Source organism: Prionailurus bengalensis, chromosome B3, assembly GCF_016509475.1.
Source record: "Prionailurus bengalensis isolate Pbe53 chromosome B3, Fcat_Pben_1.1_paternal_pri, whole genome shotgun sequence".
Taxonomy (NCBI): Eukaryota; Metazoa; Chordata; class Mammalia; order Carnivora; family Felidae; genus Prionailurus; species Prionailurus bengalensis.
In genome coordinates, this window is record NC_057355.1 from 54,330,843 (window position 1) to 54,352,594 (window position 21,752).

The window sequence follows — 21,752 nt, forward strand, 5'->3', positions numbered from 1 at the left end:
TGGGCCAGTTGAAATCAACTTTAATTTACTTTTTAATATCAGTGATAGGCCATAATGGGAGCAACCAGAATTTAGCCACTTCCCTTTGTATAAAAAATGACTTTGTGCAGGTTATTTAACCTCACCAAAATCATCCTGCCAGTACTCTTGATAAGTGGTGGATGTCCAGGAAGCCACCAGCGAATGCCCAAGTGGGGGCTATTTAGGTAGCACTTTTGTTATAACTGGGGAAAGGAAAAAGGAGTTTGGAAAAAGCAGTCCTTAGGCCCCGAGGCCCTCTCTCCTTTCTGTTTTTTGTTTATTCTTTTGTTTTTCATGCAAGATCCAATGTTAGTAATCTGGTTGGTCAGGAGTCATCAGGCCATGTGAAAACTGGCTGCTGTCACCTCTAAGAGTTTTAAAAGCAAAAGCCATCATCATAGGAAGGAAGGGTGTCTGTGTAAGAAGCCTCTAGGTTCAGGTGCTGGGTGAGTGGTGGGACAGAGAACTACAGAGGCCCTGTAGGCTGGGCTGGTCTCCTTTCTCTCCAGTCAGTGCTGAAGACTTCCTTTTGTATTTTCCAAATGCCACTTTGTACGTTCCCTTTGGCTTTGATTAAACACGTGTATTTTTATTGTTCTTGAGAGGTGCTAATCTCACAGCCGACTTGGGTTTGAGCCCTGTTTGGATCTCCCCACCACCTCTCTTTTTAATTCCTTCCCCCTTTTTGCCTTCTCTCCCTCTGTCTTTCAAGTCTTGGTACTCATTACTTATTGAAGTTTAACCCCAGCAGTTTGCAGTGCAAATGCATTTAATCTAATAGTTGTATTTTGTGAAAAGGTCCATACAAGATTATTTCTGGTTTCTTTTTCTGTCAAAAGAACCCCCACCCTGAAAGTGTATTTTCTTACTGAAATAATGGAACGAATTGATTTTTTGATTTGGAATGGGATACCCTTGGTTTGGAATAGGCCTGGAAGTAAAAAAAAAAAACAAAAAAACAAAAAAAAAAAAACAACTGGAAACATATTCTGGTCAGGTTGGGACAAGTTATATGGTGGCTTTGAGAGGCCTCAGAACTCTGCATCTAATCAAGATAAGAAGCCTAGAACAGCTGAAAAGAATCACATGCATTCTCAGGCACATGTGGCAAACAAGGCCCAGGTTTCTTGGTGGGGGGATATAGTAGGACCCCCGAAATTCTGAGCCTAGAAAGGCCTGATTGACTTTGGTTGTGAAACTGGAAGTATGCCATCTTAACCTCTGTAAAAGTTCACAGTAAGTAAAAAGAGTGTAAGAAAGACTTTTAGGACAGTCCCTGCTTTATCTTTTCAGAAATCATTGTTACAAACTACAAGTAGAGGTAAATGATTTTTATTTAAGGAAAAAAAAAACAACCCATGGATCTCAAGGTTTCTATTGTTATTTAAACAATGCGGAAAGCTGTGTTAAAAACACTTAGTAGATTTCCATCTTTGTATTCATCGCCCCCCCTCCTCACCTCGCCCCCCGCCCCCGTCAAGCTTGTTTTTTCTAGTACAATCTTGTGTACATAACATTGCACTGTCTAAAAAAAGGAAAAATATCCTGTGTATTAGAAGCAGGGTGGTAACACAGTACTGTGGACTTCCAAACAGAGTTTGAGGTGAGTCATAAACAAGTTTTGTTTTTGTTTTTGTTTTTTTACAGGGACTGTTGTCTGTGAGGCGCCTAACAACAAATTAGATAAATTCACAGGAGTTCTCTCTTGGAAGGACAGCAAGCACTCCCTCAACAATGAGAAGATAATCCTGAGGGGCTGCATCCTGAGAAACACCAGCTGGTGTTTCGGAATGGTTATATTTGCAGGTACAGATGACTGCCCGGAGTTGGCTATGGGGGAGTCCTTCCTGAGGTATGCATGGGCAGTCTGCATCTCTCCAGGTTGGATGAGCATGGTGCATCTGTTCCACACAAGGTGCTGCTCTGGGCTGACGGCAGAGGACAGCATCACTGCTCTGGAAATAGTCTGGGTGGCCCCCCTGTGTGAGCAGCCACTGACATCATGATCTTATTCTTAAGGGGTGCTTGGGCCCTCATTGCTTGGTGGGTGCTAGATCCCCAATGTTTAATTTCTCTTTCTTTATCTTCACCTCAGTCATGCCCATCCTTGTGTGTATTACTCAACTTTAAAGTGGGGGAAGTAGATGAAACAAAGCCCCCCACCCCTCACTGCTGTTAATTTTGTAGTTTGCAAAGGTCAGGTAATCCTTTTGGAAAAGGTTTCTTGGAGATACTGCAATCATTTCTGTTTATACTCTGTAGCTTCTTCTATTATTTGTCAGCAGGCAGTGGGTCCTGGAAAGACTACATGATGGAGGCAGTGAGGGAGGGAAAGTGCCTCTTACTCTTCCTGCTGGCCACTTTCTGCATCTCTACTTTATCTCTACAGGCCCAAGGTGGCATTCTCCTGCTAAGGGAGCTTACAGTAGCTCCACTACATAAAGCCACTCAAATTGTACTCATGGCATCAATTGCCAGCCCTGGATTTTTAAAAATCCTGTTTATTATGACACCGAAATAAGACGTGTTTTTGGGTCTGTTGACTATGTGCAATCAAAATTGGAATGTTTTTCTTAACTGACTTTCCTCAACAACAACAAATGTTTATTAAAGACTCAAAAGTGTTCCAAACCTGGAAAAGGCCTCCCAATTCCTCCTAAATACTTTCAGCTGTGGATTTTAGTAAGGCTCTTGCTGCTTGGGGTATTGCCATTGTACGGACTTGAGAAATCCCTAGAAATATGGCAGTATATGTTCTTTTATCTGGGGATGAATCTGCTTTCATAATTCTCTCATTAGATGCTTTCATTCATTAGTCAGGGGAATAAACCTGTGACCACATATTTTCTTATTTGCATCTCTCTTGCATTGAAAAAAGAGACTTATATCAACCTTCCTTTATCTTCCCACACAATGAAGGGGAGACTTCTTGAAGGTCCTTTCATGGGAAGGACCCTTCTGGTCTGCTTCCTGTCATCATAGAAATTGAGGAGCTTTATCCTAGAAATGGGCTATAGCCCAACATTTTGTTTGCATTTTTGTGAACTTGTTTGGAATGACTGAGCTATGGTTCAGCTACAGCATGTTATGCTAGGACAGCTGCTGTGAGCCACTCAGAAGCCAAGTTTTCCTCCATAAGGTTTGCTCTATGGGAAAATGTGCATACCTAGGAGGAAGAGGGGTAGTAAGTTGAACAGGTCTCCCTCCGAGCAGGTATAATAAAGAGCTCACAGAATTTGGACTAGACAAAGCTGGGTTCAGATTTGTTTACCAGCTGTAGGATGTTAAGCCTTGGTTACTTAAACTTCCTAAGCTTTAGTTCCTTCAGCTGTAACATGGGGATAATGAATACATTAGAGTCACTCTAAAGGCTCAGCGAGACAATGCATATGGAAGAGGATGCTTGATAAATGTTAGTTTTCTTCCTTCCCTGCTTCTTCCTTCTAGCTTCAATTCCAAATGCACTGCCTGCTCCATAGACTGAGAATTGGGAGTGGGTACTGCCCTTTGGATCTTGGCAGGCAGAAGTAGGGAATATCCTCTTCTTTTGTGATATGGACTGGATATTCACTGGACCTTCATGAGGCAGATATTTGTAAAGCAGAGAATGCCTGCATTGACTTGAGTCTGGGTGCAAATGTTAAGAGGAAGCTTAACTAGAATAGTGACAGGCTGGGAATGGTTGGTTTCATCAATGTCAGATTTGAACAGATGAGTCTTTCATAACCCTGAATCTTAAGATATCTAATTTGGGGAATGAGTTCCAGTTGAACACTTAGATCTTATGAAAGTTATCCAAAGTGAATTATTAACTATTCTTTCTTTATTACCCTGGTTGCACCTATCACTAGGGATTGTGTAAGGAATATAGTTGATGCAGACGTGGTTTGCTTTACAAATCTATAATTTACGAGGGTTTAATATGCATTAACAGCTAGGTCATGCCTTTCTGTTAATAGTTTTTCTTTCACTCAAGAGAGGAGGAAGTCTTGTTTCTGAGTTGTAGGAGTCTTAGTCATTTAAGAAATCCATAGGAGTCAGCACCATTTGGTGCATAGTAGATTTTTGCATTGGATGTCTTCCATTTGCTCCTCCAGATCTACTCTCGCCTTTCCCACTCTTCTTTCTGCCTTGGGAGGCTGACTTGTATGGTTTCCCCTAATAGGTTTTCTTGAATTTTGGCTTCTAGTTAAGGAAGGATCTCTGGGAAGAGATCAAAGGGAGAAAGAACACTGAGGTCAAGGTATTTATTTCCCCAAACTTCCTCCCTGTGTGGTCACTTCAGCCTGACTGGGACCCTCAGCATAAAGTTTCTCTTTCTTAAGGCTGCAAACTCTATATTGTCCTTTAGGGTCCAGTTACCACTCCCTCCCCTCACTCACCCTTCCCCCTGGCTTAGAGGAACCTCTTGATTGTTACTAAGTCTTTGGTTACTGCATTAACCTTTTGCTTACTCTATACCCCCTCCCACACTTTTGTAAAAAGTCCCTCTATAAAAAAATTTTTCCCCAATTATCCTTGTTCAGTGCGTCATCTATTTCCTGTTTGGAATCTGAATGAGTCAGTCTTAAATACAACATTGATTGAATGAGTCAGTGAATTAACGAATTAATGGAGTATTTCATATAGTTTTAAAAATAGTGGTTAAGATCAAGAGCTTCTAAGTTAGATATATCTGGTTTTGAACTCCGGTTCTGATCCTTACTAGACAAGAAATGTGAGGCAAGTTACTTAAATACTTCATTATTAGTGAAATAAGGATAATAATACCTCATTCATTGGATCGTTTTGTTTTGGTTATTTATTTATTTAATTTCTTTCTTTCTTTCTTTCTTTCTTTCTTTCTTTCTTTCTTTCTTTCTTTCTTTCTTTCTTTTGTGAGTGAATAGCAGAGGGGCAGAGAGGGAGAGAGAGAGAGAGAGAGAGAGAGAGAGAGAGAGAGAGAGAGAGAGAGAATATTCCAAGGCTCAGTCTCACGAACCTGAGATCAAGGCCTGAGCTGAAATCAAGAGCCAGATGCTTAACCTACTGAGTCACCTAGGTGCCCCATTGGATTGTTTTAAGCATTAGCTGAGATAATAGATGAAAAGCACATATACATATTGCCTAAAACATAGCAGGTACTTAATAAATTCATTAAATAGTTATTCATTGAGTGCCTACTATGTGGCAGGCACTGTACTTGTTCGTTTATGATTGAGAATGTAAGGGACACCTGGGTGGCTAGCAGTTAAGTGTCTGACTCTTGATTTTGGCTCAGGACATAATCTCACAGTTCATGAGGTTGAGCTCCTCATCAGGCTCTGCGCTGACAGTGCCCAGAGCCTGCTTGGGTTTCTCTCTCCCTCTCTGCCCCTCCTCTGCTTGTATGTGTGTGTGTATGCATGTGCTCTCTCAAAATAAATAAATAAACATTTAAAAAAAGAATGTGAACAAAAACAAATGCAGTCCATTCACTTGTGGTTTTGACTCTGGTAGAAGAAAGAGACCTTAATCTCAGATAATTGTAGTAATGAATATATAATCTCAAACTGAGATAAGTGCTCTGAAAGAAAAGAACATGGAGTCATAACAGTATATAATGGAGGAATATGAAGAAGAAAGAGCAAGCTAGCTAAAAGTCACATTGTGGACAAAGGCCCTGTGGTAGGACTAAGGATGGTGAGGTAAAACTAACAAACAAACAAACAAACAAAAAAGAAAAAACAAAATTTAAGAAGGCCAGTGTGGAGTATGGAGAACATGGAGGTTAAAGATAGACATGTGACTAGAGATATGGATAGGAGCTGGACCAGACAGGACATTGTGATCTGTATCTAGAATTTTGGTCTTTATCCTAAGAGGATTGGGAAGCCATTGCAAGTTTTTCAAAGAGATGGCATGTGTGTGTGTGTGTGTGTGTGTGTGTGTGTGTGTGCGCGCGCGCATATGTGTGTGTGTGTTAAATTTGAAAAGCTAATTATTACCTACAGTATTTGTAAAGTTGGTAAATAGCAAGTCCTTATAAGAGTGTATGATTGGGGTTGGGGAGGAAAAAAATATTAGAATTGGGGGAAGAGTGGATGCAGGGTGACACAGTTACTAGGCTTTTACTATAGTCCATTTGAGAGATGATGGTACTCTGGGCTAGAGTGGAAGTCATGGGCATAGACTAGACTCCTAGGCTTCCCTCAGCTTTCACAACTGGATGGATAGCAGTGCCATTCACTGATATAAGGAACTCTGGGGAATATCACAAGCTGGGCTGGCCCAGGGCTGCCCAAGGGGCCTTAGAAGAATCTAGCAAAGATGCCATATAGACAAATATATGGGTTTACAGCTCAGAGGAGCAGTGTGAGCTGGAAATTTACATTTGGTCTACAAATGATCATTGGAGCTGTGGTCTTAGATGAGATGGCTCAGGGAAAGTAGATTGAGAAAGAAGATGGGCTCTGTCTGAGTCTTAAAGAATCCCAAGGTTTGGTGGCTGTATAGAAAAGAGTGAGCATCACGGAAGACAATGGAGTGAACAAAGAGGTAGGAGGAAAAACAGGACAGCACTGTGACACAGAGGTTAAGAGAAGAGTGTGTTTCAAAAGGTTGGAATAGTCAACAATGTCAAGGGCTGCTGACAGGTACAGAAAAGGCACGGAGGATATTGAAAACACTAGATCTGAAACTAGGTTGAGTAATTAGTAGGAGATGAGAAAACAGGGGCTGTTGAGTACAGAAAATTCTTTCAAGATCTGTGACTATGAGGGAAGGAGAGATGTGTAAATCAGCATCTGTAGATATATTTCAATAAGTGCTTAAAAACCCATTAGGTATAGTCTCTGCTATTCTGTGTGTGTGTGTGTGCCCAAGAAATGTAAATTTTTAGCACAAAACTGGCTCTGTCAGCATTTCAGCTTTTACTAATCACAAATTTTATTTGCTCGTTGTGATCTTTACTGTACAAGAAATACTTCCCACCCTCAGTGTCCATATGATTTCAATAAACTATTCTGAGAAAGTGTGGGTGGTCTCCTTTACACAACAGTAGTTGGGAATAGGACACTGGGGTACGATTTCAAATTCAAAACTGAATTTTATGAGACCCCAATCTTTGCTGCCATTTGTCTTTTAAGTAAAAGAAAGTCTTCTAAGGATGTGCCCATTCTTCCCTGACTTCTAGGATGGCATACAATTTTATGTGTGCCTCTATTCGTTCTTTCAGTTCCACTTTTCTGCTATATTAAATGGCTACATGGATTGATGATAATAATGAGAAGAACACGTGAAGAGGAACACTAGAGAAATCAATATAATTAAAGCTTCTTTACTTCCATTTAGCATCTTCTTTTTATGCAAGGAATGCCCTTAGCAATATATTCTAATATGTTCCTTTGTTAATCATCTAGTTATCTACTTCTAAAGCAGTTAGTAAGATTCTTAGAATTACTTGAGAAGGCACTTAGTAAATATATCATGAGATAGTGTATTTACCTGAAATAAATCTAACATAAGATAAGACTATTCTTGCCCTTACAAAAGGTGTGTATCATATGCACAGTGTGAAATATATAATAATAGTTTAACGTGATGATGTATTATTTGGAGTTATTCTCGTTTCTCCAAAAGGCACCACAAATCTTTTTGGGAAACAGATCCTGAACTTGATTTCACTCTCTTTTTTTTAAGTCTATTTGTTTATTTTGAGAGAGAGTGGGGGAAAAGCGAGGGAGGGGCAGAGAAAGAGAGGGAGACAGAGAATCACAAGCAGGCTCCATGCTCTTAGCATACTCTTAGCATGGAGCCTGAAGTGGGGCTTGAACTCAGGAACTGTGAGATCATGACCTGAGCTGAAATCAAGAGTCAGATGCTCAACGGACTGAGTCACCAGGTGCCCCTATAATTTGATTTCTTATTTTAACTTTCCATTTTTGATCTCAGTGTTCTGAATTGTGTTTATTACTACATTCTTGTTAACATTCCAAATTATTCCTTACTTGGATTGACTTTGTTATCTTTCATTGCTTCAACTACATGCACATCCATACACAGCTTTTTGAAAAATAGCATTTCTCAAACTTTTTAGCCACAAGTTCTGTCTGGATTTATCCTATTTGAGGGAGACCAGTTATCTTGCAGTCTCCATGGTTGTTGTTAAGCAACCAGTTGAGAATTATACAAAACTTAATTGGCCCCTGTTCTTTTTTCTTTCCAAACTAAACTTTTGTATTCATTCATATTAATTAAATTTGCAAATAAAAATTTAACCTTATATTGACTAAAATTATGGGCTAGGTGTGTAAGAGACCTAAAGATGATTCAGACCTAGATCCTGATATAAGACAAGGAGATGCATAGCTTGATTGCAAGGTGGGAAGCAAAACTTACTCTCTCCATCGACATAACCATCACTTCCCCATTCATACCTCTTAGGAGACTCACTCATTAACCTAAAGATCAGGCAGAAAAGTTGATGGTAGCCAGTAGTATTCTACCATCAGTCATCAAGATCAGAGTTCTCAATGTTTTTTGGTCCCTGTTCTTAATAAAAATTAATTATTTTGAAAAAAATACTGTTCTCCTTTCAGGAACATTTGACATGATAAATAATAATAATAAATCATCAAATCATTTTAAAGTTTTTATTTAATTTTGTTTTTGCAGGTCCCGACACTAAATTAATGCAGAACAGTGGTAAGACAAAGTTTAAGAGGACAAGCATTGATAGACTGATGAATACTCTAGTACTATGGGTAAGGTACTAAAACAAAATTAGGCAAATCACTATCATTGGTATCTTAATATATTTCTTACATTTGGTTGGGAATTCTTTCAGAAATACTTTTTTTTTTTTTGTGGAATTTTATTTGGATATTTTGCATTTGGGTCCCAGTTACATTGCCTTATACTTTCTAGATTATGATATCTCAACCATCAGTAGAGTTTCTCATGAGAAGTAGATCAGTGCTTATGGAGGTCTTCATGGTCTTGCAAGTTCTCCATATTCCAAGTACCTGCATTTGTTTTTAAAAAATAAAACATAATTTTTAAGTTACTTGGGTCTTTTTGTTGTCTTACCTTTGCTCATGTCCTCTCCACATAGCTTATGGATGGAGCTGGCTTCACGGGTGTGCAATCTTTGTAGTTCTACAGGTTCCCCACTCAGAAGGGCCTCATACTTGGATGATTGATCTGCTGTTGCCACGTGGAAATTACCAACAATCCAAAGGTTATCAATAACCTTTGAACAAGGGGTCCTGCCTTTTCATTTTGCACTGAACTCCCCAGTTTGTGTAGCTGGTTCTGCTTATGAATCTTCTAAGGCCCAGGTCATAGTTCTCCTCCTCCATGAAAGCTTCTAAACCTCCTTAGCCCAGGATTATCTCTTTCCTCTGAATTTTTTTCTCTTCTGTGCTTTTGAAATGATTTTCTTTTCCATCCATTTACCAAAAACAGTCTAGTATTCTTTGTGTTTTACCCTTTTGTCAGTAGATCTTGTGTGCTACCTGATGCTAGGCACCTGATTGTTCTCTGACTTTTTGTGTAATATTGTTTTGCATCGTTGTATTGGAATTAAGTTGAAGGACATTGACTTTAAATATGAAGACAGTGGCTTTGAACTACGCCCCCCTTCATAGACTCACAAACAATTATAAAGAATTTGAGTTCAATAAATATTTGCATAACTGATATGTGATAGTGGGACTCTGAATAAGGAAAGAAGGAAGTGAATTCTTTTTGGGCACATAATATTGACCTTGCTCTGTGCTTTACTTTTGGTATCATCCTCAGACTTGGGCTTTCTTCCTATTAAACTCATCCCCTTGGGGCAGAGTCTCAGGGGCCAAGGGAACATGTTTGTGCCCCCTCCTAGAATTCTCTATTTAAATGGCCTTGAGCCCACTTCTAGGGCTTGCGTGGGGATTGTATAGGTATCTACCACACATACACAAATATGTATTTACAGAGTAAAATTACTGATTGTGAAGGAGAGACTGTTCCAACTTTTCATATTAGAACATTGAATGCCCCATTAGATTATTAGAAGCTGATTCCATCCTAAGTTAGAGCATTTAATGCCAAATAGTACCAATTTTAATGCCCTTAAAGTAATTTACTTCAATTAATTGGTAGTATTATTGAAAGAAAAGAGGATACCATGATACAGGTATCAGGTAGGGTTTCAGGAATTCACAACTCTACTTTTCTCTAATACATGGCTTTCTAATGCACTTTAAATCGGGTTTTCTGCATACTCTTTCTACATAAATGTCTTATATGTCTATCTTGTTCATGAATAAAGAAGAAAGCAGTCCTAGAATGCCTGAATATTCCTTTTTTAGAGGAAGAAGGAAATAGCAGGTTAAATACATTCCTGTTCCCTAGCTTCACACTCCCCTCCCATCAGTGGCTGATCTCTGCTCCTAACACAGAATCAACTTGGTAGAGCAAAGTTCTCAAAGCCCCATATTCAGCTCAGATCTTATGTATTCATTTATTCATTGATTTGGTGTCTTTCCTTTCCAAGGCTGGCATTTGGGCTCATAAGGAACTGACCTTGCTCTCTTTCTGAAAGTTGCTATACCTCCAAAATGTCTGCTCTACCTAATACTGATACTAATCACAATGTAAGAGTTGGCTAACAGTTTTCAGGTTGATTCTCACTTTTTTTTTAATCTCCAAAGGAAAACATATATGGCATGCAGTATTTTAATTAATCTTTCTTTTCCTTGTTAGCCTTAAGTAAGGATTGTGCAGCTAGATCTGTAGCCAAGAGACTTGACTGGCTTCAGGTTGTTCTTTAGCACTGACGTTTTCTTCCTTTTGCTTTTATGCCTTAGGCGACTGTATAACTTATCATTCAAACAGGACACTTTTGCAAGTGAAAGGAGGGAACGCAATTAATATTCTGCCTGGATAACAGATACAAACTGGGGCTGACCAGGGCAAATCAGGACATACTGCCTTCCTAAGCCATCTAAATATATGCCCTTGTCACAAATCAAGGTTGTGAAGTTACTGGCTTTTGACCATGGACAAGTTATATAATCTTTCAGTGCTTCTGTTTTACTTTGTTCTGGTTTTGACCAGCAAAGTGTGACTAAAGATTGTCCCTATCTCAGAAAATCACTGGAAGAATTAAGTGAGAAAATGCATGTAAAATATTTAGTCAAGTAAAACATAAAAATATTAAACTTGTACGATTATTGATAAGTACGAAGAGCTTCGCATGACTTGCTTTTCAAATGACAATTTCTTGGAGTTAGGAGTGTAACTGGATTGTGTTGATGTGACTAGTTTTGTGTTCAAATTAACCTTAACCAGACTTCCATTCTCATTTCAGATTTTTGGGTTTCTGGTATGCATGGGAGTTATTCTCGCAATAGGAAATTCAATCTGGGAGAATCAAGTTGGGGACCAATTCAGAACTTTCCTCTTTTGGAATGAAGGAGAGAAGAACTCTGTGTTCTCGGGATTCTTAACATTCTGGTCATATATTATTATTCTCAATACAGTTGTGCCCATTTCATTATATGTGAGGTAAGACGAGAGTTTATACTTTAGGAAAGCCACTTTGTCAAAAGACTTTGTTCTGCATCATCATGTTGTGCCTAATCATTTTTGTTTGTTTTAAAATTACCACAGTGAGGTAGATGTCTTGCTCTAACTGCTTATGATCTGCTACAGCTGTTACAAATGAGGCAACTAAGCTGTTTAATCTGCTTCACTTTTGTATTTTTAAATTATAATAAATGCATTTCATTTTCTTCTTGATTTGATCTGGTTTCTTAGGAATGTTTTTCTATGGAATAAATGGACTGCAATATAATCTCATGCAACCTGATCAGTTAGAATTGAGTTGATATTGGGTAAGAAATGGAAGACTATTTGATGAGATCTGTTGAGATGATGCTTCCCTGCTACTAGTCTGGCTCCAGATACCTGGATTCAGATTCTGTTCCACCACTCACTAGCTCCATAACTTTGGGCAAGTTATTTCACCTTCCAGTGCCTTGGTTTCCTCATTTTAAAAGTAAAGAAGACAATATTCTACTTAATAGGATTGTATAAAGAATAAACAAACTGTAAAGCTCTTAAAAGAATTGTCTGACACATTGTAAAAGCTTAATGAATGTTAATTTTTCCTATTATTAGTAACTATAGTATAAAGAAGTTGAAATATACTGGGTGGTACTTGTCCATTGTTAAATAAGAAGTCTGACTCCTAGCTCTCACTTCAACAGGATCTATCATTTCTAGATTTGGACCCACAAATCAGAACTAAAATGATCTCTCTCTCCACACACACACACATACACACACACACACACACACACACACACCTCTATATGTATGTATATATGTACATTTTTGTGTGTGTGTATGTGTGTGTATTTGATAAGGCTTAGGAGTTGGCCCTAGAGTGTATAACTGAGATTTTTAAAAAATGTTTATTCATTTATTTTGAGAGTTAGAGAGGGGCATGTGCAGAGAGAGAGAATCCCAAGCAGACTTTGTGCTTTCAGTGCAGAGCCCGATGTGGGGCTCAAACTCAAGAATCATGAGATCATGACCTGAGCCGAAATCAAGAGTTAGAACTTAACTGACTGAGCCACCCAGGCGCCCCAATCCTAATCCTACCAAGACTGAGACAGATAATCCTAAAGACACTGGAGCCAAGATGAGACTTGGTTGTTTGACATTCCTCATCACCAGTATTTTAACAATACAAGAAATTACCAGCTCTAAATCCCCACTAATTTTTACAAGCTTCTTTTTCTCTCTTCCCAAAATCCTAACTATGATGAAGCAAGGGAAGTTCAATGCACAAAATCCACCCTTGTTTTGGATAGCAGTCAGGAAACTGAAATGTCAACTTGTGGGAAATTGACTTGAAGTAGTGGCATGTGGCCACAACACCACAAATTGCTCTGGGCCTTCTGGAGCTGTGGTCAGAGCAGGCTCTATTTAAACTGTATCCTACTGGCTCATCTTTGATTCTGAGGACCTCTTATGCTTGTATCCAATTATAAAGTCTGTAGTAAATCCTGCTTTTTGCCAGAAGAGCTATGGTCAACTTTTATAGCTTTCCTTTTATGTCCTAAATGAACAATAAATGCTCATAGTGGCTTACCATCTGCACATGTGCAGTTTCATATGTCCTCATGAAGGAAGTATATTCTGTGTATGCTCTTTCTTTGAAGTGTGTTGGCATTTTTCATTTAATAATTTGAAATATTGGTGTTTTAGAGGTCAAGGCTAAATTCCCAGGTTAGCATTGCTTTTCTTTCTGATGTGTCCCCTGCAGTGGTGGAAAGGAAACCCAGTTGGAATAGTCCAAACCCAGGTTATCGTCTTGGCATGTGTGACTTTGAAGAAAGCGCTTGGCTTCCCTGTGCCTTAGTTTGCCAATGAACTGCTCAGGAAAATGGTGGGACTAAAATAATTGGTTTCTTACTTCCTTTCTGCTCCAAATAATACTACCTTACCCTAGATAACATTTTGTATTTTATGTAAAGTGTCTCCATATACTTTATTTTATTTATGTCTCCCAACAACCTTATGAGGTAGTTATTGCCCAACTTCTTTCATAAATGAGATGATTTGCTTGGGATCATGGGGCTGGTTAAGGACAGAACCAAGATCCAAACCCAAGTCTTGTGACACTTGGTACACTGGTTTTCTTCTATCCCTAAGCTGTGTCTGGTTTATTACTCAGCAAAGACCCCAAGAGAAAGTAAAAAGAGCCTAGAGTTCTGTACCTGTTGGTAAGGCATAATAATTATGAAGGTAAATGTGAGCTTTCCTCTCATCATACAAGAGCAGTGATTCTGATCTCAATGTGGAGGGAGAAAGCATTCGAAAGAATGTCAGGATGCTCAACCCTAAAGACTGAGATCTACAAAAACAGCGTATTTCTGTTTGGAGAGAAGGCCTTCTATAAAAGCTTTCCTTAGGCTTTTGAATGGGTATGAAGAATAAATTAGTGCCATAGGTCACTTGAGGATGAAGGTGCTGAATTTACTTTGATCGGTTAACAATTCCACGTGAGCAAAGGATGTTGATGTTGGTAGGATATTTCTATGCTGTCTGTTTGTTTATCTGTAGTGTTAGAACATACCCAGCTACAGTTTTTTTAAATACATCATCCTAAGAAATGCAGCCACATACTCCCAAGGAATTAAATTTTGGAAGTTTTTCCCAAAGCAATAGGAATTCATTTCTGTGTTGCCTGTTTTGCCACAGAATGGGTGGAATCTTAAGCCCTGCTCTTTGAGCATTCAGGCAGAAAACACTAAGCGTTTGATTATGCTAATTCTGAACATTTGTCTCCTTTTTTCTGCTATTATAAGACAAAGAGCTGAATGTTCCACTATGACTGTCCTGAATCCTCTTTCCCAAACCCTTCCTCTCTACAGACTATTTTAAGATCCAAGAATTCAAATTAATTTACAATACTTCCATTGGTTTGTATTATAATACAGAAGGATCACATGTTGTTTCATTCATTTTGCTTTGAATTTTCAGGAAGCTATCTTACTTTTAGAAAGATCAAAGCTTCAAATTGTTTGTACAGTTACTTGCATAATGCCATTTTTAGAGTCAGGTCTACATTGGCTTTACCAATGTCTGAAGTCTAGTCTTGGCTCTGTGGTTAGTTATTTGTGTGACCTTGGGTTAGTCACTTGACTTCTAGGTCTTAATGCCCTTACTAGTGAAATTAGGGAATAGAAGGTCAGGATTCATTCATTCATCTGCTTATGACAGATAAAGCACTGTTCCTGGTCCACTGTAAGTGCTAATGCTTTTTGAGTGAATGGAATAAAGAAAACAAAGGTAAAGTAGAAAAGCTAGCAGAGAATTTACAGGGAAGTATGTGTGTGCGGTGGTGGATATGTATGGGTCAGCTATAACAGTAAGTTACATAAACGAATACAGAAAATGCCTTATTTATTTTTCTTTTGTATGGCTCTACAGAATCATAGAGTAATTTTTAGTTTAAGTGAAAAAAAGTGTTGCCATTTAAATAGTTAGGAAATGAACTAGCACCATACCACTTTCAGAGAGGGAAATGTTAGAAGCATAGAATTTAATGCCTAGAAAGGATTTTTCTATTATCTTTTGTCTTCAAGGAGACAAATGTTAGGAGTTAGTGTAATCAGTCACTGTTAATTTTCTCACTTGACAGATGAGAACACCAAGGCTCAATTCCCATTAAGTTCAGAAATAAACCATGGGTCACTGCTATTGTCATTACTCTGTGATACTGGTCTGGATGTCCTTGCTAATGTTCTAAGCCATGCAGCTGAAATATCAAGGAACAAAGGAAGACATGAACCTGAAACTGAAATAACCCTATTAGAAGGGACGAGCATAGACAATGTGATTATAAACCTAGAAAATCCAAAAGAATAATTCTGCGACGATCTTAGTAAGATAATTCAGCTCAATGTCTGATTTTGTGGCATAAGCAAAGTTTGTTAACATTAGATAAAGCTTTTAACATTAAAAAAAACCTTTTCATTAGACTAACAATAATTTAAACAATTATGTCATCAATGAACAGATAGATGTAATGTCCAGTAGCAAATCTATCCAGCTGTAATGTGGACCTATGTGAAAAACAAAGCAAATGAAAACTAAAACTCCTTATCAATAGAGGTACTTTTCAAAATTCAATTACTGGAAAGACTTACCCTTCTCTTTGAAGTTTCACTTGTATATTAAAATGAGTTATTTCCAAGTAATTAGAAGTTTAACACAGACTTAATACAAATCTTAAAGAAGTTTTGTGAGAAGGTGGGGGTGTGGATGCTAAAATGTGTTGAACATATCAGCAAGAATAAATGAGTGGTTCCAGCCAAGAACTTTTTAAAAAGAGGAGTATTCTCTTACGCCCTTTCAGGTATCGCCAATGTTTATAAAGCTGTAATTATGAAAATAAGAGATGTATTAAGTGACATATTAAGGAATAAAATTGAAATCCCTAAAGTAGATTCTAGTGAGAAAAATAATTTATATGTGACATGGAAGTATCCCAATGCAATAAGGGAAAAGGACTTGTTTTTTTTAATAAATGGTGATAAAAAAGCTTTATGTTTATAAAAATTGAAATTAGCACATCATATGTACATTATCTTTATAAAAATTCCAATTGTAATAAAGAATTAGATGTGGAAAATTCAGCAAAGAACTACTAGAAAAATATAGATGTCTGTATATATAATCTTGGCATAGGGAGAGCATATCCAACAAAACTCCCAAAACAGAAACTGTGAACTACTGATAAATTTGATGAGTTAAAAAGACAACTTGTTTTGTGTCAAAAATAGTGGAAACAAAATACAAATGATAAGTTGGGAACGTTTGTATGATGTATATATGTCATGCATAGTAAATGCTAATTTTCAGTAATCTTATTGTAGAAACTTACATTGCTAACCTTTTTGGAAATTGATTTAACCTTACATATGACAGAGACTTTAAAAGACATACCTTTGGCCATAGAAATAACATTTGTAAAGTTGGAAAGTCATAAATTGCCGCTAGATCATGAGATAATGCTCTTTTCCTGGTAAATGGGCAAACTAATATAGTAACAATGATAATATTGAGATTTACTCAGTATCTATTATGGTTTGCTTAGTGCTTTACAGAGATACTGCCACCTTTTTTGGCAACTTGAAGCCACACCAAACGATATATTAGAAAGTCCTCAACAATACATTTCTTTAGATCAGATATCTGACAAATATCTTTTTAAAAAAAATTTTTAATGTTTATTTTTGAGAGAGAGGAAGAGAAAGAGGAAGGGAATGAATGGGGGAGGAGCAGAGAACGAGGGAGACACAGAATCTGAAGCAGGCTCCAGGCTCTGAGCTGTCAATACAGAGCCTGATGTGGGGCCCAAACCCATGAACCGTGAGATCATGACCTGAGCCGAAGTCAGATACTTAACCAACTGAGCCACCCAGATGGCTGGACAAACATCTTTAATAATAGTTTGTACGAAGATATAAAAGAAATGCTAACTTAACAGGCTATACAAGAAATCTCCACTAGGCCTGTTTAATATAAATGGTGAACCATGGAATATTCCCCAAGACTTTATGCAAAGTCTATATTTTCGTGGTGCTGCAAGAAAATGACTTAGGAAATTTTATGAACAGAATCTGCTGAGATTCTTCTGAAGGTCACTAGGACCTGGAGACAGAGTATCCACATTTTTTTTTCTAAATTCTGAAGACTTTGACAGACTTATTTTTTTATTTTTTAAATTTTTTAAGTTTGTTTACTTAATTTGAGAGAGAGCCAGAGAGAGTGAGCTGGGGAGGGGCAGAGAGAGAGGGAGAGAGAGAATCCCATGTAGGCTCTGTGCTGTCAGTGTATAGACACATGCGAGGCTTCAACCCTGAGCTGTGAAATCATGACCTGAGCCGAAATCCAGAGTCAGCAGCTTAACTGACTGAGCCACCCAGGCGCTCCTTGACAGACTTCTTACTTTGGCAACGTTTTGTATGTTCTGAAACTGATGGAGCTTTTCTTTCTTTTTCTTTTTTCCCCATTTTAATGGATGAAAGTATGGAAGTCATTCGTCTGGGACACAGTTATTTTATAAACTGGGATCGGAAGATGTATTACCCTGAAAAAGCAACACCTGCTGAAGCTCGGACGACCACTCTCAATGAGGAACTGGGCCAGATTGAATACATTTTCTCTGACAAAACAGGCACCCTCACTGAAAACATCATGACTTTTAAAAAATGTTCTATTAATGGGAAAATCTATGGTAAGGGAAGCAGTTCTTCGTACTGATATTGGTTTTTTTTTTTAATGTTTATTTATTTTTGAGAGAGAGAGAGAGAGAGCAGGGGAGAGGCAGAGACAGAGGGAGACAGAGGATCTGAAGTGGGCTCTGTGCTGACAGCAGAGAGCCCAGCGCAGGGCTTGAACTCACAAACTGTTAGATCATGATGTGAGCTGATAGATGCTTAACCAACTGATCCACCCAGGCACCCCTTAAAACATAATTTTTTTTTAAATTTCCCTTAAAAACATAAGCAGCCCTATTTTAAAAACCAAACCATTTATTGCTGACTTTATCATTAATATGGGCACCTCCAGCATCTAACATAGTGCTTGGCATATAATAAACAGTCACTAAATATTTGTTCAATGAATGTTGAATAATTTAGATGAAACCTTGGATTTGTTACCTTTCTTGGGTATAGATGGGGGTTAGATGTGATACCGTCTGAGGTTCCTTTTTGTGCTCCCACTGTGTGATTGTGCTTTGTGCTGCTTAATAGGCCAATATCCCCGAGAGGGCAAGTTCTTGGTAACTTGATTTATCTTTGTAAAAGGAGTATTTCATATTTGCTTCCTCACAGCTCTGGAATTGATGTTAGGGAGAATTTACAATTCATTCCTAAGAATTCACACTGCACAGGGCTACTTTTGAGTGGGCAGATAAACTATTTCATCAACATCCAGTTCCTATTTTGTATACATCTGTCAGGATACCTGCTCTGTACCAGGATTTTCAGGCATTCTATTTGTATGTGGTTTGAGCCAGTTAGCAGACAGTTTCCTCTGCTGAAGCATGAGGTGCAGCAGAAGCCTTTTGTTGGGTGCCTCTGGATTCCTAATCTCATTTCACTGGACTCTGAGTGTCCAGTTTTTCAGTCCAGAAATCTCAAAAAGAAAAATCCAAGAAAGAGAGGGAAAACTTCCCTTTATCTCCTGATGAGAAACTTCACACATTGCCAAACACTTTAAAGTAAGATTTGAACTTGAACAAAATTAAGAAATATAAGAAGTTGATTTTTATGCTGTCCTATCTATTGACCTCCCTTTGCTACCCCTACCCCTCTAATCCCCTCTCCTCTGCTCCACCTCCCCCTTTTCTGAGAGAGAACCAGATGATTCTCAACCTGGACTTCCATAAGCCCTCAGTTACATTATACATTTCTCATATCACTGTTATAATAAATGGTAAGTAGGGGTGCCCAGGTGGCTCAGTCAGTTAAGTGACCTACTTTGGCTCAGGTCATGATCTCGCAGTTTGTGAGTTCAAACCCTACATCAGGCTCTGTGCTGACAGCTCAGAGCCTGGAGCCTGCTTCGGATTCTGTGTCTCCCTCTCCTCTTCATGCTCTGTCTCTGTCTCTCTCTCAAAAATAAATGTTAAAAATTTTTTTAAATGGTAAGTAAAATAGAAACTTTCTCTAAAAATTTTCTTTTGACATTATTTTCAGAGGCTTTCTAAGAATAATGACTTAACTCAAAGAGTAGTTTAAATGGGAAAATTTTACAATATTGGAGATATTTTTAATTTGAAGGACCTTTGGGATTCTTTTGCTATGATATATATTGATAATAACATAATAATGATAATATCACTTCCAGGAAATGATCCTAAGAAAATCAGATATGTGGACCAAGATTTATTTGTATAGCTGTTTGCCTCAGGGCTATTTTTAGGGAAGGCCCTTGATTTTCACAAAGTATATATATCCCAAGATCTTGCAAGTCTTGAAATTTACAAATCCCATGATAGCTTGTAGTTTCCCTTATAAAATTCAGGAAAGTAACCGAAATAGTAACTAACCCCTTTAGACCCTTAGTTTATATCCCATTATAATTTATAATGCATTTATGATGCCACTAAGATATATTCTTACTAAAGCACTCACAAAATGTTTAAGAATCACGTCCTCTTGTTTTCCTATGAGCTTGTGTTATTTATATTCTAGATCCAGGCCTTGGGAAAACTTGGTATTCCATTCAGGTTTATCTAAATCTTCTATTTTCTAGCTCAGAACTTTTATTTTCTTCAACTTCTTTAACTTTTCTTCACTTCCATTACCATCTTTATAAGCATGCTTCCTTTTGGGGGACCATTTTACACAAAGGCACAGCTTTGTTTTGTCTTTATCTTTTATGAGTTACTGCCTATGGTATACTGACTGGAACATAACCACAGTGCATTTGAGATTTAAATTCCAGGAGCTTGGTGAGGTTCATTCACTAGCTCAGGGGCTCCGCCACAAAGCAGTCACAACATGGTCTGAATTTAGACCCTGTGCTCCATATAAACAGCAAATAACAGTTCATCAAGGGCTTTTTTTGGTCATAGCATTGTGTAGTGAAAAGAGAGAGACTTGGGTTCAAAATTACACTATAGTGACTTTTTCACCCCAGTTTAGTAATGTCAGGTGGATTTCTGTTCTTCAGTTCCCTCACCAATAAATGGTGCAAGTTTGTGATAGTACAAATGCCTGGCGAAGGATTGATGCAAGGAAGCTTTGTTATCATTACAAGAAATACTGTCTTGGCAAATACCATTACATCTTCAAATGCCAAGCAGAAATTAGAAAAATCTTAAAAGCTTCCACATAGGGGAAAGCTAAAGTAAATTATACTCCGTAGCTAGTATATAACCATTCAAAATTAGGTTCACAAAGAACTTTTAATGACCAGAGAAATTCTGACACTTGGGTTAAAAACAGCAGGAACAAGATATTTTTCAACAATCGGAGAAATATATGTATACACACACATAATCAACATGAAAAAAGTTCTATAAATACTGGTTATCTTTATGGGATAGAACTATTAGTGATTTTTATTTCCTACTATAAACATCTTGAGTTTTTCCAATATATCTATAATAGGCATATATTGGCTTTATACTAAAAAGTTATTTTTCAATATTTGGCACATAGGTGGCTATGTTTTACTGCAGAAGGCACTGACATTGTTTAACTCTTACATGCTAATTTGACCTTGATATTACACAAATGTATCTGGCCCAAACCAAGACAGACGAAGATGTACTCACTAAGCTCAAGCGTTGATGAGAATTGGTCTGTCTAGGATATCATTTTGGATTCCCTAATAGTGAGGATGAAGTAGAAGACAAAAATTTGCCTCTTGCAAACATCAGAGATAAAATGTAGCAACAGAAGGATAAAAATACAAAAGAATATGATTTATGAGCTTCATATTTTGTTTTAATGCATACTCTATTTTAGTTCTATCTTGGGCAAATATGAGTATTTCTCTGGGTTAATCACCATGTCTAGGGTTACAGTTTGAAAAAATTCCTAAAAAGTCTATGTTTGAGCTCATAATGCCATCTGGTAATGGTGTTTTAATAAAAAAGTGTATTTTTTAAAACCAAATGTGTAAATCTAGTTTCTATTTCATTTATTTTTAATTCTCAAGGTTTTTTTTGGCAGGTGAAGCTGATGATGACATGGGTCAGAAGACAGACATGACTAAGGTGTGGAGGTGATAAATTTCATTCTTTTAATTTCAAATTGTACATACTTTTTTTTTTTTTTAAAAAATGAGTCCCTGGAGGACTGATTTCCACTATGACAAGTTGATATATTAAATACATAACATTAAAAAAATAGCTTCATATAGTTCAGAATTCCTTCTATTGAGGTACCTCAACCACAGAGTTCTCTGTTTTTTAATTGTTAGAGATATTTATGTATATACGAGGAAGTATTTTCTCCATTTTTTACATAGGTTGTAGCTTACTATCTGTACCATTCTTAATTTTCTTTCTCAGCAGTGTATTTGAGATCTTACTAGATCAGTGGGAAAAAAAAGTGCTGTCTTATTTTTTCCAATGGCTAAATAGTATTCTGTTATATTGTTCCATGTCTCATGGTAAGGAGACACCAATGGAAATTCAGGATATTTCCAATATTCTGCTAGTAAAAAAATTGCAACAGAAATAACAG

At 37.6% G+C, this 21,752-nt stretch overlaps 1 protein-coding gene across 1 annotated transcript in view; it reads left to right on the plus strand.

The window, feature by feature from the left end:
* The window catches only part of ATP8B4 (ATPase phospholipid transporting 8B4 (putative)), a 191,173-nt gene that overhangs the window by 87,570 nt on the left and 81,851 nt on the right, over positions 1–21,752 (plus strand). Inside the window, exons 10-14 of the mRNA XM_043554514.1 lie at positions 1,669–1,827; positions 8,656–8,744; positions 11,336–11,532; positions 17,574–17,782; positions 21,237–21,280. Of these exons, the coding sequence (XP_043410449.1) occupies positions 1,669–1,827; positions 8,656–8,744; positions 11,336–11,532; positions 17,574–17,782; positions 21,237–21,280 (698 nt within the window). The remainder of the gene's footprint in view (positions 1–1,668; positions 1,828–8,655; positions 8,745–11,335; positions 11,533–17,573; positions 17,783–21,236; positions 21,281–21,752) is intronic.